This window comes from Lynx canadensis, chromosome B3 (assembly GCF_007474595.2).
Source record: "Lynx canadensis isolate LIC74 chromosome B3, mLynCan4.pri.v2, whole genome shotgun sequence".
Taxonomy (NCBI): domain Eukaryota; kingdom Metazoa; phylum Chordata; class Mammalia; order Carnivora; family Felidae; genus Lynx; species Lynx canadensis.
Genome location: NC_044308.2, coordinates 41,356,124 through 41,373,974, shown reverse-complemented (window position 1 = coordinate 41,373,974; position 17,851 = coordinate 41,356,124). Strand labels below are relative to the sequence as shown.

Sequence of the window (17,851 nt, the reverse complement as noted above, 5' to 3'; positions counted from 1 at the left end):
CACTCTCATTTAGAACCAAAACCAGCTCCTACCTCTTCTTTCTTCTGAAAAGCCAAATGGACACTGCCAGGACAACGCAGATGCCAAGAACGCCAGCCAGGGCCACTGAAAGGATGATGCCTGGTGAAGAGGCAATGAACACAAATTACCTTCCTCCCTTCCCCTGCATCTCGTCCCATGGCACATGGATGTGAAGTCATGTGACAGCTGTATAATCTGCCACAGAAAGGTGTCATTTCCCTGTTTCTGTTCTCAGGTTCTGGTCTTTGGCTCAGCCGAACTGGCTGGAGTACTTGGGGGGGGGGGCCATTTGCAAACTGTAGTGACTCTTCAAGGGTTCTCAAACTTATACCAGGATCATCTGAAGAGCTTGTTTAAATGTAGACTTTTTTTGAGCCCAACCATCAGAGACTGATTCAGTCTGGAGTGGGGCCCAGGAATCTGCATTTTTACCAAACAGCTCTAGCTGATGCTGATGTAAATGGTTCATGAACCATACTTTGAGAAACCCTGAGCTACAGAATAAGAGCATACTCTGTCTTTGTTTGCTGGATTTAAGGCCCATTGGGATGCCTCTATTGGCTTTTCCCCCAAGCTCCATTGCACAGTCCTGAGCAGTCCAAGACAACCAGGGGTCCATTGCCAAGATCACTTAGCCAGTCACCCAACCTCCACACTGGGCTCGGGCATGTTTTTTTTCAGACAATGGCTTCCCACCATGGCCAGCAGGTCTTGGATAGCTCGTTGAATGTACACATGCTATAGAGTGATTAGGTCTTTCATTAGGGAAGCATTTGATTGGCGGTTCATCTTTGAATCACAGAGTGACCTGAAGGTAAGACCCACAGCAAGGAGAGGACCGGGAGCCAGAGGAACAGCACAGAGAAGCAGGGAGATTGGGCTGGAAGTATCACAGGCCCAGATCACACCAAGAATCACAGAGATCACCCAGCTGCAGCATGCAAGGCCGGCAGGCCACATACCCAGACTCAGTCCTGTGTAGGTAAGGTCTTGCACTTCAAAGGGGAGAGGAAAAGGTTGAAAATTAACCAAGTCAAACCATGGTGGATTTGACCAGTGTGCTGAACATTTGGTTGGAAGTACAGGGCTTATACAGACTTTCTGAGAGTATTCATTCTTGACTCAGGTGCCTGATGGTGTAGAGGGAATTGCCCACCTTGGGAGTTCACACTGTGATCCTCCTTTCCAATTTTTGTCACAGCAGTCTTTTTGCTAGGGCAAGACTTCAGTTTTTAGTACAACATGGCTAGAGTGGAACATAAGGAAGGGTAAGGATCAGAGTCTCCTTGGGCAGGCTATTATCTGCTGCTTGGATACCTATCCCTCTTCATCTGTAAGGAATCTTCCAGGTTCTGGCTGTCTGGGGCTGGCAGGGCTTAGCTGGAGCCTGTGGCTAGACTTCTGCTCCATCCCTGTCTAGTCCTGTTATCATGATTTGGTTTTGTTTTTGCTTTGGCCCCACTGGGCAAACTGGAGATACCCCTCCCTGATACTAGCCTCCCTTCTCTGATGTGGAACGAGAAGATTATGGCTTCTCTTAGTGGGTTCCTTTGGGGGGAAGTTAGGAGTCTTCAATGGGGCTGAAATAGTGCCCAGCTATCTAAAATAAAATCCCATAGTCAGCCTCCTAGGGACCTCCCTGGGGGAGGGTAATGGGTGAGCCCATCTTTTTGAGTAAGACAGTGGTGCCCAGTCATGAAGCTCCCCTGGGTAACCCCAGCATGCTCCTTCCAGGTTCTTAGAACTACTCCCCATTCTCCCAATCAGGTCCTGCATCTAAAGAAAGTCTCTGTTACACATACCCTCTTGTCTGGTGGTTTTCTGACCTTAGCAGAAACTTCTAGCATATGTGTGTATGTGTCGTGTGGATGCTTGTTCCAGGTCACATTGGAAGCCAGAGTTGTGGCCACCCAGCGTGACACTCAGGAGAGCCTGTGCCCACAGAGCCCACTCTGAGACTCAGACCTTGGGAGAGCCCTGGCCAGTTGCGAGATGTCAGCAGAGGGCCAGGGACTCAGACTTGGGGGCACTTGACACCCTGGGAACCAGACCTGAGACTGCAGGATGAGGGTTTTTTTTGTTCACTCCCTTCTCCTGTTATGTGGCCAGAGTCTGGTTGATTCCCCCGGAGCCATCAGCCCTGTGTCTTTTCCCGGCTGTCCTCTTCCACAGTCTCACACTGACCCTGCACCCTCCCTCATCCAAGGCTGGCCCCTAGGAGTCTCTGGTCTGGCCTCCCCAGGTGGCCCGAGGCTGTTGTCAGAATAAGCAGAGCTGGTATGGAGAGGAGCTATCCACAAAGTACAGGGTGGCCTGTTCTCTTGGCTCTTGCTAGCCATCAGCAGCCCATGGCCTGCCAAGTGGCAGAGAGAGTGTGGCTCCGATGGCCTGATTCCCTGCTCCAAGTCTCTTCTTGTAACCTGAATACAAGGACCAGTCTGTGGCTTAGGGAGACACTCAGGATATGAGTCTCCCCTGAGGAGAGTGTCCAGATGTCTGTGGTACCAAACTAGTTCTCGCCACATAAGACCATCACTAGTAAGCCTAACCACTGGCTAAGCCGCCCCAACTGAACAGTTTCTAAAGTCGTTGCTTTCACGGTCACCTCAAACATCCTTGAGAAACACACAGGGCCCCGGACAGCTGAGCAGCCCCACTCCAGACTGTAGGGGGCACCCCCAGGGAGCTTGGGGAGCAGAGCCAAGTCTACAGAAGCAAGGCCCCCAGAGATGGGACTTTTCTCAAGAGTCCATGGCCCAAGTTGATGCCTTATCTGGAAGGAAATCTGGCTGCCCTTGGCTGTATTAGGCCCTGTAAACAACAGCCTAATTTAATCCAGGGCTCTAACCAGGGTTCCTTGCTCCTGGATGACCACTTGTGAGGGCCTAAATTGCCTTTCTGTGGAAATAATGAAATGAGCAAGCAGCCACAAAGGCAAAGTAAGCCCCGGAGACTGGGACAGATGCTTTTCAGCCAAGACTTTGATGCAGCAAAGACAAAGCGGCTTGACTGAGCAAGTGAAAAGTGTAAGCCACTATGGAAGAGGAATGGTAGTGAGGGTGTCACCTCCCAAGAATTCCACCCCCAGGGGAGCCCAGGGCAGGAAGATGTTGTTGGGATGCTACCCCCTGCCAGTTGAGACAGCACCAACCATCCAGGAAGTGGGACTTCTCTGCAGAGCCAGATGAAGTCCACAGGGCTTGGGGCCCCCTGGAAGCAGCTGCTAAAGCATCTGCTAATTAACAGGAGAGGGGAAAGTCAGAGAGACTTTGGGGGCATAGGGAAAATTCTTGGGGCAACTGAAGTAGAGCCCAGAGAGAAAAGCCAAAGCCTGCATCAAGCAGAGCCTGTGCGATGGTGTAGAGAATAGGGAACACAGTTGATGATGGGAGGGACACAGCCAGAGAAATTCATCTGCAGATTAAACAAAGAAATGGATTGGTTTCTATATGGCGACTAACACAGGCAGTTCCCACTGAAGAACAGTGAGACAGGAGAAACAGAGACAGGCTGCTTGACGGAGATGGCCCACAAGAGCTACTGCACGAGAACACGACGGAGGGGCTTCCGAGCTGGTTGGTTAAGAGGGTGCATGCCATACAGATGTGAGAGCTATCTGCTATCTAGAAAGTGCTCTGGTACGGATCAGGGTGAGCAAAGATAGGGCAGTATGACACAGAGAATGAAATCACACAGATACAGAAGAATTCAGTTGTCACATGCCTCCCCCAGGAGGGTACAGATCCCGGAGAAGGCAGACAAGCTGATTGCCACAGGGGCACTGCTACCTGTTGTTGCTGGCTCAGGAGCTGGATCTTCCACTGGTATCTCGCTGGACCGAGGGATGCTGGTTAACTGCTTTTGAGGTCTTCTGAAGCCTCAAGTGCAGACACAGAAAAGCCCAGCAGAAGGAACAAGCCCCTCGTTCACACAGTTTGCCTTTCCTGGAACAACTCTAACATTTTCGAGATCTATTTGCAATTCTGTTTATTCAAACAGAATTTTAAATAAAGAGGAATACAATCCTGATTGTTATTCCTTTCAAAATGTTATTTTAGGGGCGCCTGGGTGGCTCAATCGGTTGAGCATGCAACTCTTGATTTCGGCTCAGGTCATGATCTCACGGTTTGTGGGATCGAGCCCTGTGTCAGGCTCTGTGCTGACAGCATGGAGCCTGCTTGGGATTCTCTCTCCCCCACTCTCACTGCCTCTTCCTCGGTCATGCTTGTTCTCTCTCTCAAAATAAATAAACATTAAAAAAAATATTAAAGTATGGACTATTTTGGTAAGTGACATTTTACATAGTTACATACACGTGTATACATATGTATATGCCTCTTTAGCAGTCTCCAGTCTTATAAAAGAGACAAGAAGAGCTTTGGCTTAGCAGGGATTTGATAGTTTAAATACATAAAATCCAGTTTGAGATGATAAAAGCTCTTATTATTATGCTTAATACAAGTCATAGAGTGAAGTAACTGAAATGCTAGTCCTCTCTTTGGGTGATGCTTTGGTAAGAAAAGCAAGGAAGATGCCCTCAGTGACTACAGAACATAACTATCTTTGGAGAACATATTTAACTGGAGGACTTTTTTATTGACACTATGGAACCCCAAAAAGAAATAATTTCTACAGATCTGCCAAAAGGATGTCACCACATTACATCAGGGTGCTGGTTTTCTACAACCATGATAGGGACTGAGGGCTTTGCCCTCCAGATGGCAGGATTGTAGGCCCAGGACAGAAAACCACATATTGCTCTGAGGGGCCTGAATCCCGGGGCAGTAGGCGTGGGTTACAATCCCAGCACTGGGGGTTTAGTGCACTCGGCTCCCTTCAGTGGCCAGGCACAGGCTGTCTGTGCTGAAGGAATGGTAGGTGGTGGCATGGGGGCCTCTTACTCCTTTCAGGCCAGAGCAACAGAAAAAGCCTGACAGCATCCCTAGGCGACTCTCTCCTAAGACTTTGAAACTTGCCGGCTAAGTTCTGATCTTTAAGGCTTCTTAAACCAATGGATTGATTTGAATGCCTGTTGGCAACCTGAAACAAAACAAAAGAAGACTTGAAACTAAAAGGTGACCGCTGGCCAGGCTTATGTTCAAATCATTCTGCAGAGAAGAGCCTGGGGAGGGGAGTGGAAGGGAGCTGGCTTGGTTATATCCTCTCAAACTTGTAATGAGCACCAGGCACGATGCCTGCCACAAAAGTGAGTCCCTGTCCTTAGGGTCTTGGAGTGTGTGGATAATCTAGACATTGTTTTTCTTTTTCTGTACAGCAGTAAATCATTATCCTGCGCTATGCTAAGAGCCATAACAGAGATGAACGGGTTGTTCCAGCCGCATTGAAAGAGACTGTAAGTCACCTTCAGGGGAACAGGGAAGATTTCTGGCATGACATTAGAGTGGGGTCGTGAAAGAATTTTCCAGGTGGAAAGCTGAGGGGCATCACCAGCAAAGGGAGTCGTGTGCAAAAGTAAATCATATGCACATGTAAAAGCCGTGCTTTGCTAAGGGAGGCCCTGCAGGGCGTGGACGGGTGCCAGGGGGAGAAATGCCGGAAAGATAACTGGGGCCACCTCGCCGTGGGTGGGTCCAGCTTTCTGACTTTCCACCTGGTCTGCCCTGTGCCAGAGGCTTGTTTTTAAGGAGCAAGAGAACATCCACAGTGAGGTTTTTGTTCTCCATAATGCTCGGCTTGGGGTATGCTGAGGAAAGATGTGGTGTGTTGAATTGCACTAGATGAAGGGGCTAGGGACTTCCTAGCACATTTGACAATTACTCCTGACTGTTCAGCCCCCTGGATCCAGGGGAATTGGAAGGTGGGAACCCCTCTGTCTTTCATTTGGATGTCTCAGTAGACTTGATGATACTTTCCATCTAATAGTTTTTATTTAAAAATAGGAACTTTTAGAAACAAGAGGTCAATAACCACAAAGTATACAGTCTAGTCTCAAAAAGTAGATAATTAGCCATCTTAGCTTTGTAAGAGTTTTTCCTCTTTTTAAAGGTTTTATAAAACTCCCCAGGTCTCTAAGGGTCAAGCGGATTCTAATTGTGCGACTCCACAGATTTAGCACGGGTCAAAGCCCTGCCCCACTACTGTCCAGCGCTCTTGTCTAAGAGTGACTCAGCTGGCTCTGGGCTCTGCAGTGGGGAACATGCAGTTGCTCAGCGAAAGCCCACTAACGCATGATTATAGAAACTCTTTGGCTTCCCCTTGTCCCTCGAGTGTCCCTGGCCCTGGTATATTAAAAATAGGACTAGATAACATTAGCATTTAGGTTCGATAGGCTCTTGCTTTATTACCCACCACCGTCAGGACCCAGTGTTGCTATCTTTAGCTTGGAAGAGGTCAACATGAAGGAACTAAGAATCAGGCTCCTGGGCTGTAAATCTGCCCATGCCATCTTTCTCCTTCACAGAGGGCATCTGACTCCTGTGAGATCTGGTCTGGTCACAGGATGTCTCCCCCCTCTCTGGGGTCCCACCTTGAGGGCAATGACTCTTGTCTCCCCTCTTCAGCTCAAGTCCTCCATTTGTACCCCTTGGAAGAGGCACTTTCACAAGAGCTTAAAAAAAAAGTGCCTGACATGACTTTCACCTCTCCATAAAGAGTGGTCATTTTAACTAACTGGAGCCCTGATAAAGGGGTTTGTATGCTTCTCTTAAGGGTGGCTAGTTCTCGCCTGTCCACTTCTCTTGGCCTTGGACATAGCCAATTATACAAAAAGCAAGTATATTCAAATTCTAAAGGAAGGTAAGGAACAGGGTTTCTCTTGAGTTTGGTTGTTCTACCTTAGTAACCCAACAACCTTTCGGTTTCAAGGGTAGCCATCACCAATTTGAAAATGTCATCCTGTAATACAGGAAAGACCAGGGCATATGATAGAAAACTCCAGAATCCTGTCATATAAGTGAAAAAAAAAAAAAAAATCAGCATGGGCCTAGGAAATTCATCGTGTAATTCCTGGGTAGTGGTTCTCAATTTTGCCCCTCATGCCCTGGAGACATTTGGCAATGTCTGGAGACATTTTTGGCATTCAAAAGTGGGGGGATGCTATAGGCATCTAGTGGGGAGAGGGCAATGCAATGCACAGGACAGCCGCCCAGTGAGAATTATCCAGACCAAAATGTCAATAGCACCAAGGTGAAGAAACCCTGCCCTAGGGCTAAATCGTAGACTACCCCTTAAGGACAGATTACTACCTCTTAAGGACAGAAATTAAGTTCTTTATTCCTTTTCTAAGCACAGTTGAGGAAGCATGGTAAAGTTAAATGATTTAGTCCCAGTTGTTCCAATTTGGCTAAACCTCAGAGCCTACTCTCAAAGTCCTTGCACTTTCTCTCCTAGAGGATTTCCTTAACATCACTTTTCTCCTGGCTCAATGTTCCAACTCCATAGTTCCTGTTAACTTCCAGAGAAAGCTCTGAATAAATCAGGCCCTAATTACAGGTTTGCCTTAATGGAAGTTTACAGATAATTCGGCATACTTGCTAAAGGTTCACACTGACACACGCTCACTCCATAAACCTGAAATGGCATGTTATGGTCTGAGGCCCCTCCAAGTTTGTGTGAGAGCCCTTCATAAATGCAGGTGCCCCCGGGGGGTGAGGTTTGGGGCTTCTCTCCTTTGTGGCCGCCCTCCCCATTGTTCCTTGGGAAACAGCCCCAGTAGCTGCCTGTGTCTTCGAGAAGTGGGAGGGGACAATTCTAGCCAAGTTTCTATAATCAGCCTCCAAATGAACAGGTTTGCCTTGGACTGCCAGGGTTTCTCACTCCAAGGGGAGAGCTGGGCACAGCCTGGGCTCTTGGAAGCAACAGTTCTGGGTGAGCCGTGCAGGAAGGGCAGTGGCAAAGATGCATTTGGGCTTTGATCTTGATGCCCTGAGCTTGGAGTTGGTCTCCAGGCTTCTGCTAAGAGGCCCCTCAAGCTCCCCAGCCAGACTGGGAGAGTCTACTGAAGCGCTCTGCTACAAGCCTGACTGCACTGCCCACTCTGTGAGGGCCAACTTAGACCTGAGCTGGTCTAAGAAGATGGCTAATTATTCCCAGTGCCATAGTCCATTGTTACAAGTGGAGGTTACTTTGGGATGTCAGACTCAAGTTCCTGTGTGGTTTCTTCTGATCCTTTGTAACTGCCCTCAAACACTGTCCCTGCAACGTAAAGTCAGGATGGGCAGTTGTTAGTATCCACTTCGAATCCTATAGCATGTTAGCGTTGAAAGGACATTAGCTCACCTTGTCCAACCTATCATTTTATGGCTAAGGAAACCAAGGCCAAAGAAGGGACATGATTTGCTTACATCATACAGCAGGGAGGAAACAAATTGAGGCCTTGAACCTAGGTCTTCTGACTGCAGGGGGAGTCTTTATGACCGTATCCCCTGTGACTTATATAGACCAATCCAGAGAAGAGATCTGATTATTATCTTGAATCACAAATAAGATCTACCTTGTCTATGTGGGCCAAGTCCCTTATCTCCAGGTAGTTTTTTTGTTTTGTATTTTATTGAAGAGTTGAAGTATTTTCCATTTACCCTTGACTACTACTCCATTTAGAGGAATGGGAAAAGAGAAATTTATATCCAAACTAGATCACAAAGGGATGATCTGTACATTTGAGGCGTTTTCCTAGAAAAGAAGTTGACAGTCATCATCATATATGTTCTCTGTGTTTAAGAAGGGCTATTGTTCACAGATGACGTTTTCAGACCAGGAAACTGAGAAAAAGAGAGAAACTACCTTAACCAGTGGTATGTGGCAAGGAGAGCACAAAAGATAAATTCTTGGGCAGGTCTGATTAAGTGATTGACAGGACATAATTCTGATCATATATATGGGTCAGTGCAAAAGGGCATGTTTCTAAAGCTTTCTGGCAAGGGCCCTGAAATACTATCTTCCTATGTTTAAGCTTAGTCAGTGGTAGTTATAATCTCACACAATAACAAAGGAACAAGAAGGTGAGACAAGGAGAACTGATTCTCGGACAAGTGGGTTAATGGGGTCATCTTTAGATATGAACACCTGGCCCAGTTCCATCACAAGTGACATAAGGAGAAAAAGTGGAACTTGCACAGACCTACCTGTTTCTGACCATGAGATTCCCGTGTTGGGAGTGGCCCAAGAGTCTACGGTGAGAAAGTGAACTTGGAGGTTTGAAGAAGGGTGTGGACCCCTAGGGTGCTCTCTTACCTGTTTCCCTGAACCCCCAGCTTCCAACAGTATTGACGGGTATTGAACAAGTAAAGATGTTAAATGTCCTTCTGAGGAGTTATGGTTACAGATTTAAGAGGAAGAACGGAGCTTTCATAGCATTAGGAATAAACCAAACTATTCAGCTTCGTTCAGTATAGCTCCTGTGTGTGTGTGCTTAGGCAAGCTTAAGGAGATGAGACAAAAAGGCAGTGAATGCAGACGCTTTCTTGCCTGATGGGTCCTGCTACATCAGACCATGAGCTACTTATGCCCACAAATGTAGATTATGCCCACTCTCTGAAAGCTTAACGAAGGAGCATCCCTGGACGTTGGTGATGCTGATGGTGCTATGAATCACCTGGTGAGGCTGAAGATGGGCCTTGATGCCAGGAAAGCCTACGGCAAGAAGTTAGGAGTTTGTCTCGTGAAAACAGTCCTACCATGTGTCTTAGGAGACGTAGTTCTCTGACAGAGAGGACCCCAGAACATCCTCTCTTCCCCATCTGTGAGAGACTCCCAGACTTAATGGGGGCTCCGGTCCAGGCACCAAGAAGCCCTGGCTGGTGCTTCCCTGCAAAGGCTCAGGGAAGTCAAGAGCAGTGGAGGGAGACCTCAGTAAACCCACACACAATAGCTTCTTGCATACTTGGTTCCCTTGGCAGCCAGAGTGCTCTGAACCCACCCCCTAAGGGTATCAGTGACAAAGCCCGAGGGTAGGGCACCCGACTGCAGATAAAATGGGTGTCCTGGCACCATACACCCCCCACACACCGCGTCTTCTCACCTTGTCGGAAAGAGATATACACCAGCCTCTCGTCAAAGTTCTGGACCCGCCGGAAATTGTTGACCATCTCTCTGGGGGATGGGTCATCCACATGTGTGCAGTACAGAGCAGTCTCCAAAGCTAGCAGCTGCAAGGCAGGAACACACCCCATGGGCAAAGTGATGCTCCCTTGCCTGACCTCAGTGGGGAGGAGAACTCTGGGGCTTGGCAGGAGGCACGTCAGAAAGCAGTGGGAAAGCCAGAGAACTGTTTCCCCTCCCTCAAAGGCGTCTGGTTGCCTGGACACCGGGTCAGCTGGTCTGTCACCACCTCCCAAGGCTTGGGGGGAGGTTACAGCTCTTAGCTGCTGGGTGGTGGAGGGGCTCCTCAGCCTCTCACAGGCCTGATTTGCAACCCGACTCTAAATCAGAGGGGCCTGGGGCTTATTCTGGTGGTCCCGTCACAAGGAACAAAAAGAGGGAGGCAAGAGTTTCACAGTTCCTCTGACCACTGGTTCCATGGAATTTTCGTACACCCACATAGATTATATAATCTGTTTCCAAGGCAGCTTCTAGGTTACTGCTTCCCTGAACATTTCATCTCTTGATTCATCACATCTCTATTCCTGTCCGCCCACCTGCTGCCATTTATCTACATTACTCAGTAGCTCATAGTAAAAGGAACGACCAACAGTGAGGGCCTTACTGGTCAGGAAGAGGGGTTGGGGGTGGGACGGGCCATGAGCCAGTGTGCAGCACTGCCCCTGGCCCTGCCTCCTGGACAGTCAGTTTTCTTCTTGATGAATTTCAACTGTGGAGTAGGGGATGGGCAGCGACCAGCAACCCCAATCTGACTTTGGGGCTTTGTCTCCAACCAGCAGGCGATCCCACGAGCTCCCTCAACTGTCTATCCCTCACTTTCATCATCTGTAAGATGAGAAGGTTGGAGATGATTGCTGAGGCTTCTGTCCCCCAGTTTTGCACTAGACTTTGAGCTTCTTGAGAACAGAGACCATTGCCTACTCACTGCCGCAGTCCCAGCGCTCTGGTTGGTTAAACCATCGAAACTGGGTCTGTCTTTATTCTGCCCTGTAAAGGAACCGTGCTCGCTCCACCATGGAGGCAGACACTATGCAGCCACTGAGGGGTATATTAGGAAATGCAGCCTAACGACTTGCTTGTAAGGAATTGTGGAGATGGGTTCATTTTTCAAGCTTGACTTGATAACTCTGTTTTTGAAGCTTGGCCTGTAATTTTTGCAGTGTGTCCAGGAACCCACACTATTTGGAGAGGTTTTACACAGCTGTCAGTGAAACTCTAAGTGAGGAAATCAAGTTGTTATGATATTGGGTGATGGTAGAGACAGAGGTGCCACATGGCCTCTGACTCAGAAGAGCACGACAGTTACCTGCTCCTGGGAAATTTGCACAGGGTTCCGGAAAACCGTCCAGAGCACTGTGGGGTGGCAAGGAGGTGTGGTCAGGGAGCCTTTGTAGCGGTAGTATTCGTCAGGCCTCTCAGGAAGCAGCTCTTCAATGCTAAAACCCGGAATGAGCACTTCTTGGCCTGGAGAGACATATTGGGGAGATGGTGTCTGCCTTTCTCCCCATGGCAGAGGTGCTGCTGGGCATGCGACTGAGCCTAGAAATGTGAACAGCACCTGCCCCCTGCATTCATTTTTCTTCAGGTCACATGGGGGTGACTGTATTCTCCCCTCTAGGGGTAGATAAGCATCCAAGAACCCCTTACCTTTGTATTTGACATCTTGAAGGTGCCTGAAGATCTTGTCATAAGATGGATTGAAGGAACCCATCTGCAACATAGATGGGGCAGGTTGAACTAGGACAGAATTATATAGGCTGAGCCTGGTGTAACAGTTGCTAATGGAAGGACTCGACTAGGGGTATATAGTCACCACCGCCAAGGTCCTCCCTGAAGGATTCACTTTACTGGGACAATTATGAAGGATCGCTAGCCTGTTACAGAGTGAGGGTGATGGTCCTGTCCTCTTGTATCTCAGGACGCGAGGCACTGAGCCCTCAGGGCACTGGGGCTTGAGCGTCACGAGGCAAAGAATATAGCCTGTGCTCCTGGCGATCAGGCTTTGAGTCTGAAAGCCACAACTAGCATGTTTTCTAACCAGAACTCAAGGGAGATGTAGTACGTACAAGCCAAGTCAGGCAAGTAAGCATGTCGAAAAACGAGGTACTTGTCTTATTAGGGAAATACATGCAAGCGAATCAGGAAACATTCCCATTTGGGGGATTAAGGAAAGAGCTCACTCCAGGGTCCATAGAAAGACTGCAACTTGGATGTTAGGAGTTGTGTAAGGGATTCGACACCTGATGAGGCAGCGCTGAATGATCCCCACCCCCCAACCCCATACACACAGGGCCTGCCTCGCTGGACAATTCCAAGCTTTATACAATAGGGCTAGCAACTAGGGCTCATTTTCTCCAGTCTTCCAAAGGACATGCCCATTTCTGCTGCCCAGCTACACAAAGTGCTGCCTCCTGGCCAAAAGACAAGGTCCCCTATGGGGGCATACCTCTGGCTCTAGAGGCAAGACACAGCCAAAATGAGAGTGAGCCACACACATCCAACGGACAGGCAATTCAGGGACCAAATGCCGAGTGTGATACCATCCTGGCTTCAAATTTCATGTAAAACCCCTTTCAACATCTCTTACCTCTATGAGAACAGCTAGGACTGCGAGGCCTTCTGACTTGTTACTGGCGGTGCTGGCGTTGGCATACAGGTCCGAGTTATAATGGACAATATGTAGCTGCAGTGGAAGGAAAGCTGCTCACCACGGGTGGGCGACTCATGGGAACCTTTTGCTTTTGCAGGGGGAGGACACATATTTATCCCTCCGGTGGAAAAAGAAATCACAGCCCGGCTTTTATACGGGTTTAATCAGCCATATTTCAAGAGGCCAAAAAAAACAAGGACGTTACTCTCTGAATGTAGATTCTTAGCATTCACAAAAAAATTCTAAGCTCATTTTTTAAAGCAGGAATTACTTGTGATTATTAAAGTGAGGGAAAGAGAACATTCTGAGAAATCTTGGGTTTCAAAAGTCTAGGTAACTGGGACGCCCAGGTGGCTCAGTCAGTTAAGCGTTCGACTTGATTTCGGCTAAGGTCTCATGGTTGTGACATTGAGCCTCGAGTCCAGCTCTGTACTGAGCGAGGAGCCTGCTTGAGATTCTTTCTCCCTCTCCCTCTGCGCTCTCCCCCACAACATTGCATGCACATATGCTCTTTCTCTCTCTCTCTCAAAAAAAATAAATAAATGTCTAGGTAAGCATTAAGGTATTGTTATGATAAATTCTGACAATAGGTTGGACCTAGTTTTTAATCCAAAATGTGGTGTCTGTCACTTGTCCTCCAAAAAACTATATTAGTAGATACATCTATATATGTGACATGCATTTTTGTTGAGTCTTTGCCTCTTGAGACTGTGACACGCTGAGATTTTTTCTTTGTTCATCTCTTTCTCCGTCTTACATGGTCATAAATGGAATTCAAGCAGATTTTACTGAATACGGCTTAATGTTCCCCACCTTTCAAGTGGCCCTTTCTAATTTTCACAAGTGACATGACATCATTTCTTTTTTTAAGTAGTCCTCGCTATGAAGGATGTAGCCTGCCGCCTTGCCCCCCACCACGTTAGCTTGGCACAGCCTTGAGAAATGGGGGATTCTGTATGGCTGACACCCTGCAGGTCCTAGATCCGTATTTCTTTTTACAGCTGCCCTTTGAGCTTGCGGTCTGCTTCAGCACTTTTCTTACTGTGTTCAGATTAAACGGAGAGGAACAGAATTCCCTGCTGAAGAGATGAAGAGACTCTTCTCTATAGGACCCAATCCGGAAGAACTGTGCACTTTCAAGGACCCTCCACAGGGAATCTGCCACTTTCGGGTCACCTTGAAGTATTTTCTCTATTAGAGACATTTATGGCCCATCTTCACCAGGCCCTTGGTGATGATGTGGCTTCATAGCAGAAAATATAATAATGAGAAATCCATTTAAATGCCCACACTCTCCCAGCCTACACCCTAACTCCTTCTTTATTCCCCGTGTGTAGGTAGAAGCCTCCACATTGCAATTAGCCTGAAAGAAATTGCAGTCCTGGGGTTTCAGAGATGGGCCTGGTTTGAAATGTGTGCCCCTCCAAGAGTGCCGCCCTTTTGGGCCAGAAATATAGGCCCTCCACACGTGTAACTCTACCTCTAATTAGCCTGAGACATTAAGCAGTTCAGCAGTTAAGAACAGAGGAGAGTGGTCATGTCATTATTTACCTTGGGCTCCACTGGCTGATCAGTAGCGTTTATCTCCTTGTATTTATTGCCCTGTAAACAGTCAGAGCCACACCCCCAAGTTCTGTCCTCTGGGAGCTCTTAAGTGGAGCATCTCAAGCACCCCCACCGTACCCCCTGCACACCTATAGTGCAGGAACAATGCTCCACTCCTTCCGTTTCCTCTGGGCATTTTGGGGTAGTGCCTCAGAACGACACAACACCATGTTGTGCCGACATCCCAGACTATCCTCTTTGACTCTCTCATTGCCGTGATGTCCCGTGAATTATAATGCCAGTCTTCCCTTGGCTTGTGGCCCTGGGCCCCAAGGTTCCAAGCACAAGCCATGCCCAGGAAAAGGAAAGCTGGAGTGGGAAAGGCCTGTGCAAACAGCACGGCTTGTGAAGAAAGATGGAGAAGTTGGGGGAAGCAATTAGCCCAGTAGGATTCAGCAGCGAGATACGATACGTCCGCGAGACAAGCCGGTGGGATCCCGATCTGTGCAGGCAGAAGAGCGATGCCGACAAAAGGGGCATGTGTGCCCCACTGTGCCACCCCGGGAGCATTGCCTTCTGAGCGGTGCCACTCAGTAAAGACAGACAAACTCCGTACGTTCAGGAGGAAGGGGACCAGGACACCGCGGAAGAACCGCGGGGGTATGGGAGTGGCTCTGCCTTCCCTGAGTGGGTGTGTGGAGCCCGAAGGCAGCCCTTGCTTGCGCTCTGATCTTCGCTGCACACCAGCCAGGTGGAAGGGTGCCAGACCACCCACCGCCAGGCAGCCTCTGCCGGCCTGCCCGCTCCACTCACCTCAGCAGCAAAGTGCTTCCCACCGACAGTGTGCTCGGAGCCGTGAGGGTCATTCTGGTTCCCCCAGTGCAGGTGCAGCTGGGCGGCACTGTAGCGGGACCGGAGGCCCTGGATGTGCATGTCCGAGGGCAGGTTCAGCCTCACTGTGGGGAGTGGAGCCTTCAGAGCCCTGGCCAGCTGAGCACTGCCTGAGAGCAGTTAGCGATGCGACACCGGCCCGGGGCCCAGACAGGAGGCAGGTGGATGCAGTGAGTGGAGACACAGCCTGGGGCTCAGAAACCTGGGCTCTTCTCCTGAAAATGTCCCCATTTCCCTAAAGCAATTCTAGTCGCACCAGCCCCTTCTAAGCTCCCCTGGGAAAAGGATGGCAAGAGCACTAATACTAGATGGGTGGGTGTGTTTTTACATATACACGTATTAAACACCCAGCTATCAAGATAGAACCTTTAATGAAGTATCTTCCAAGCCGTAGAATAATATAATAGCAACAATAATAATTGCTATTTATGAAGCATCTTCTGTATTCCAGATCCCCAACATACATAATCTCTAGTCTTTCCGCAGTACCCATCAATATGCCCATTTTCCCCATGAAAGCTCAAGGAGGTTAATATTCTTACCCAGAGTCTCATGACTCATAAGTAGTCAAGCCAGGATTCAAATCCAGGTTTGTCTGACTCCAAAGCCTGGGCGACCCCACAGTGAGTTGCATGGCCCCTGGAGTGTTTGCGCCAGGGAGCCCAAGGGCTCAAGCCTGTCCCCCGCCTCCCCCCCCCCCCGCCCCTTCCCAAGAAATGTGCTTCTTATGTGAGGCGCTGCCCTGGAAGAACTGCCGCCAGCATCCCCCCCAGTGAGTGGTCCAGGCATCTCTCATCCCTCGCCCCTCCCACCGCCCCTTCTCCTGGGGGCTGTACTTCAGTGCACCCCCCTCCCTGCCAGGCGCAAGAGAGCGGGCCAAGGAGCTGAGGGGAGCTCAGACATCCCCTTGCAGTCCTCAGAGGTCTCTCTCACCTGAATGGCCATCGTTGGTCAGGAGAAACTGCTCGTTGGCAGAAACATTGTAGCCTTGGAACCCAAGGGGCACAAGGCTGGCGTCGTACTGGAGGATGTCACTGTGCAGGTCTATTGGGGACTGCAGCACGCCCCCACATGATGGGTACTTCTTGGACCAGCTCTTCTCCCCATCTGGACCTGAAAGGGGAGATTCAGGCCCTAAAGTGAGTCCATTTCCCACAAAACTGTTTTCCTCACTTTCTAATTCTGTGTCCAATACAGTCACTCCTTTTCTCCTTTAATCCCCAGAGGTATATTCTTCGAGGCCCAGAAATCTCAGCCTCCTGCCATTTGCCCTTGAAGGGAGATGGGGATAGAAGGACTAGAGCAGCCCCATGCCACGGAATAGGGCCCACCAAGCTCCGTTTTCATTGCTCATATTTTGGCACAGTACACATCCTTTCCATGTGAGGACCTGTTGATATTCAGCAATTTAGCCTCTGTTTATGGAGCACCTATTACGAGCAGGAATTACTCAGGGTCTTGGGGCCACCAGGTTGAACACAACCATAGGGCCCCTGCTTGCCCAAGCTTGCATCCTCTGGGATGCTCCAGGCTGGAGAAAGTGGTGTCTTACTGACCACAGCTCCAGGGAAGTCTTCAGGGCTCGTGGATTTATAGATATGATCTTCCTGATGGGAAACCTTTGAGGACATTGACTCTTGATAGCCACATCCAGAGCAAGTGTAAAACCCCATCTGATAGGGATGCTTGAAAAATTCCAAGTAATTAGGGGATCACAGAGCTAAGTGCACAGTGTACCCTGAGAGAGTGTGACAACACTACAAACTAATGACAAACGATCAGTGAGGAGGAAGAGACTTAAAAATAAATCCTCCAGGGCTCAGGCTTCTTGCTAACTACCAGGTGATTGTCCTTCCTCTGGAAATGGAAATAAACAATCCAATCCCATGTTCAGATAAACTTTCTTACTCCCACAGGGAAAAATCTTTAAAGAATGTAAAGCTGTGTTTAAAAGATTATCTCCCGTGGTAATTAAATGGATTTTCAGGCTGAGGTTTCTCCAGAAAAGCGAATAATTGGCATGTCATGGCTCGTTAGGGCAAAACCATTGTGCCCTGTGGGCTCTGTCTGAGTTGGGGACCACGCTTTGCCATCTGGGGTCCATTCATCAGTATTTTGGCACCAGGAATGATGTTAAGTGGAGCAGAGGGGAACGGAACTCCGCTTCCAGGAAGCCTTCCATAGACAGCGGCACCGTTTCCCAAGAGTGTACGTGTGTATTCTGGTTCCCTACCCCTTGTCCTCTAACTAGGGGACTTCATCTGAGAGTAACGAGAGTCTAAAGAAAAACTTGGGTGCCCGTGTTCATTTAAAATGCTATGAGGAATTGATCCGAGGTCTGGACACGCAGTGGAACCCTGCTAATTTTTCCGACTGTCAACCTTTGGATATACCTTTTGGGAAATGTTAGGGCTTGAAGGGATTTCACCATCTCCTGTCCAACCTTCCAACAGACAGCAGTTTCCTCACTTGCACAAGCCAGTCAGAGTCTTCACTGAGATATATTTTAATTTCCCAGACCTCAGAGCCCTGGACTCAGAAGCAACTCACACCAAGATGGCAGAGGGAGAGGGAGGCCGGAGGACACCAAAGCTGTCACTCCATGGGGCAAACCGGAGTAAAAGTAAGACCGTTGCTCAGCTGAGGGCAAATCCAAATTCCTTAGGGACAGTCGGAAGCATAGAT

The 17,851-nt window shown here is 48.8% G+C and overlaps 2 protein-coding genes across 6 annotated transcripts in view; one reads left to right on the top strand and one right to left on the bottom strand.

Annotated features, from left to right (window-relative positions):
* The window catches only part of APH1B (aph-1 homolog B, gamma-secretase subunit), a 79,080-nt gene extending 62,800 nt beyond the window's left edge, over positions 1-16,280 (top strand). Inside the window, exon 7 of the mRNA XM_030317987.1 lies at positions 5,297-16,280. The gene's annotated coding sequence lies outside the window, so the exon portion shown is untranslated. The remainder of the gene's footprint in view (positions 1-5,296) is intronic.
* Positions 1-17,851, bottom strand: part of CA12 (carbonic anhydrase 12) — a 50,658-nt gene that overhangs the window by 3,405 nt on the left and 29,402 nt on the right. For 2 of the 5 annotated variants that reach the window (XM_030317982.1, XM_030317980.1), the window contains exons 3-10: positions 16,100-16,279; positions 15,089-15,231; positions 12,668-12,763; positions 11,728-11,791; positions 11,387-11,544; positions 10,001-10,127; positions 984-1,016; positions 33-120 (exon numbers count right to left, since the gene is read on the bottom strand). In XM_030317982.1, coding sequence (XP_030173842.1) covers positions 33-120; positions 984-1,016; positions 10,001-10,127; positions 11,387-11,544; positions 11,728-11,791; positions 12,668-12,763; positions 15,089-15,231; positions 16,100-16,279 — 889 coding nt within the window. The remainder of the gene's footprint in view (positions 1-32; positions 121-983; positions 1,017-10,000; positions 10,128-11,386; positions 11,545-11,727; positions 11,792-12,667; positions 12,764-15,088; positions 15,232-16,099; positions 16,280-17,851) is intronic. The other 3 variants (XM_030317984.1, XM_030317983.1, XM_030317985.1) reach the window with 2 other exon arrangements.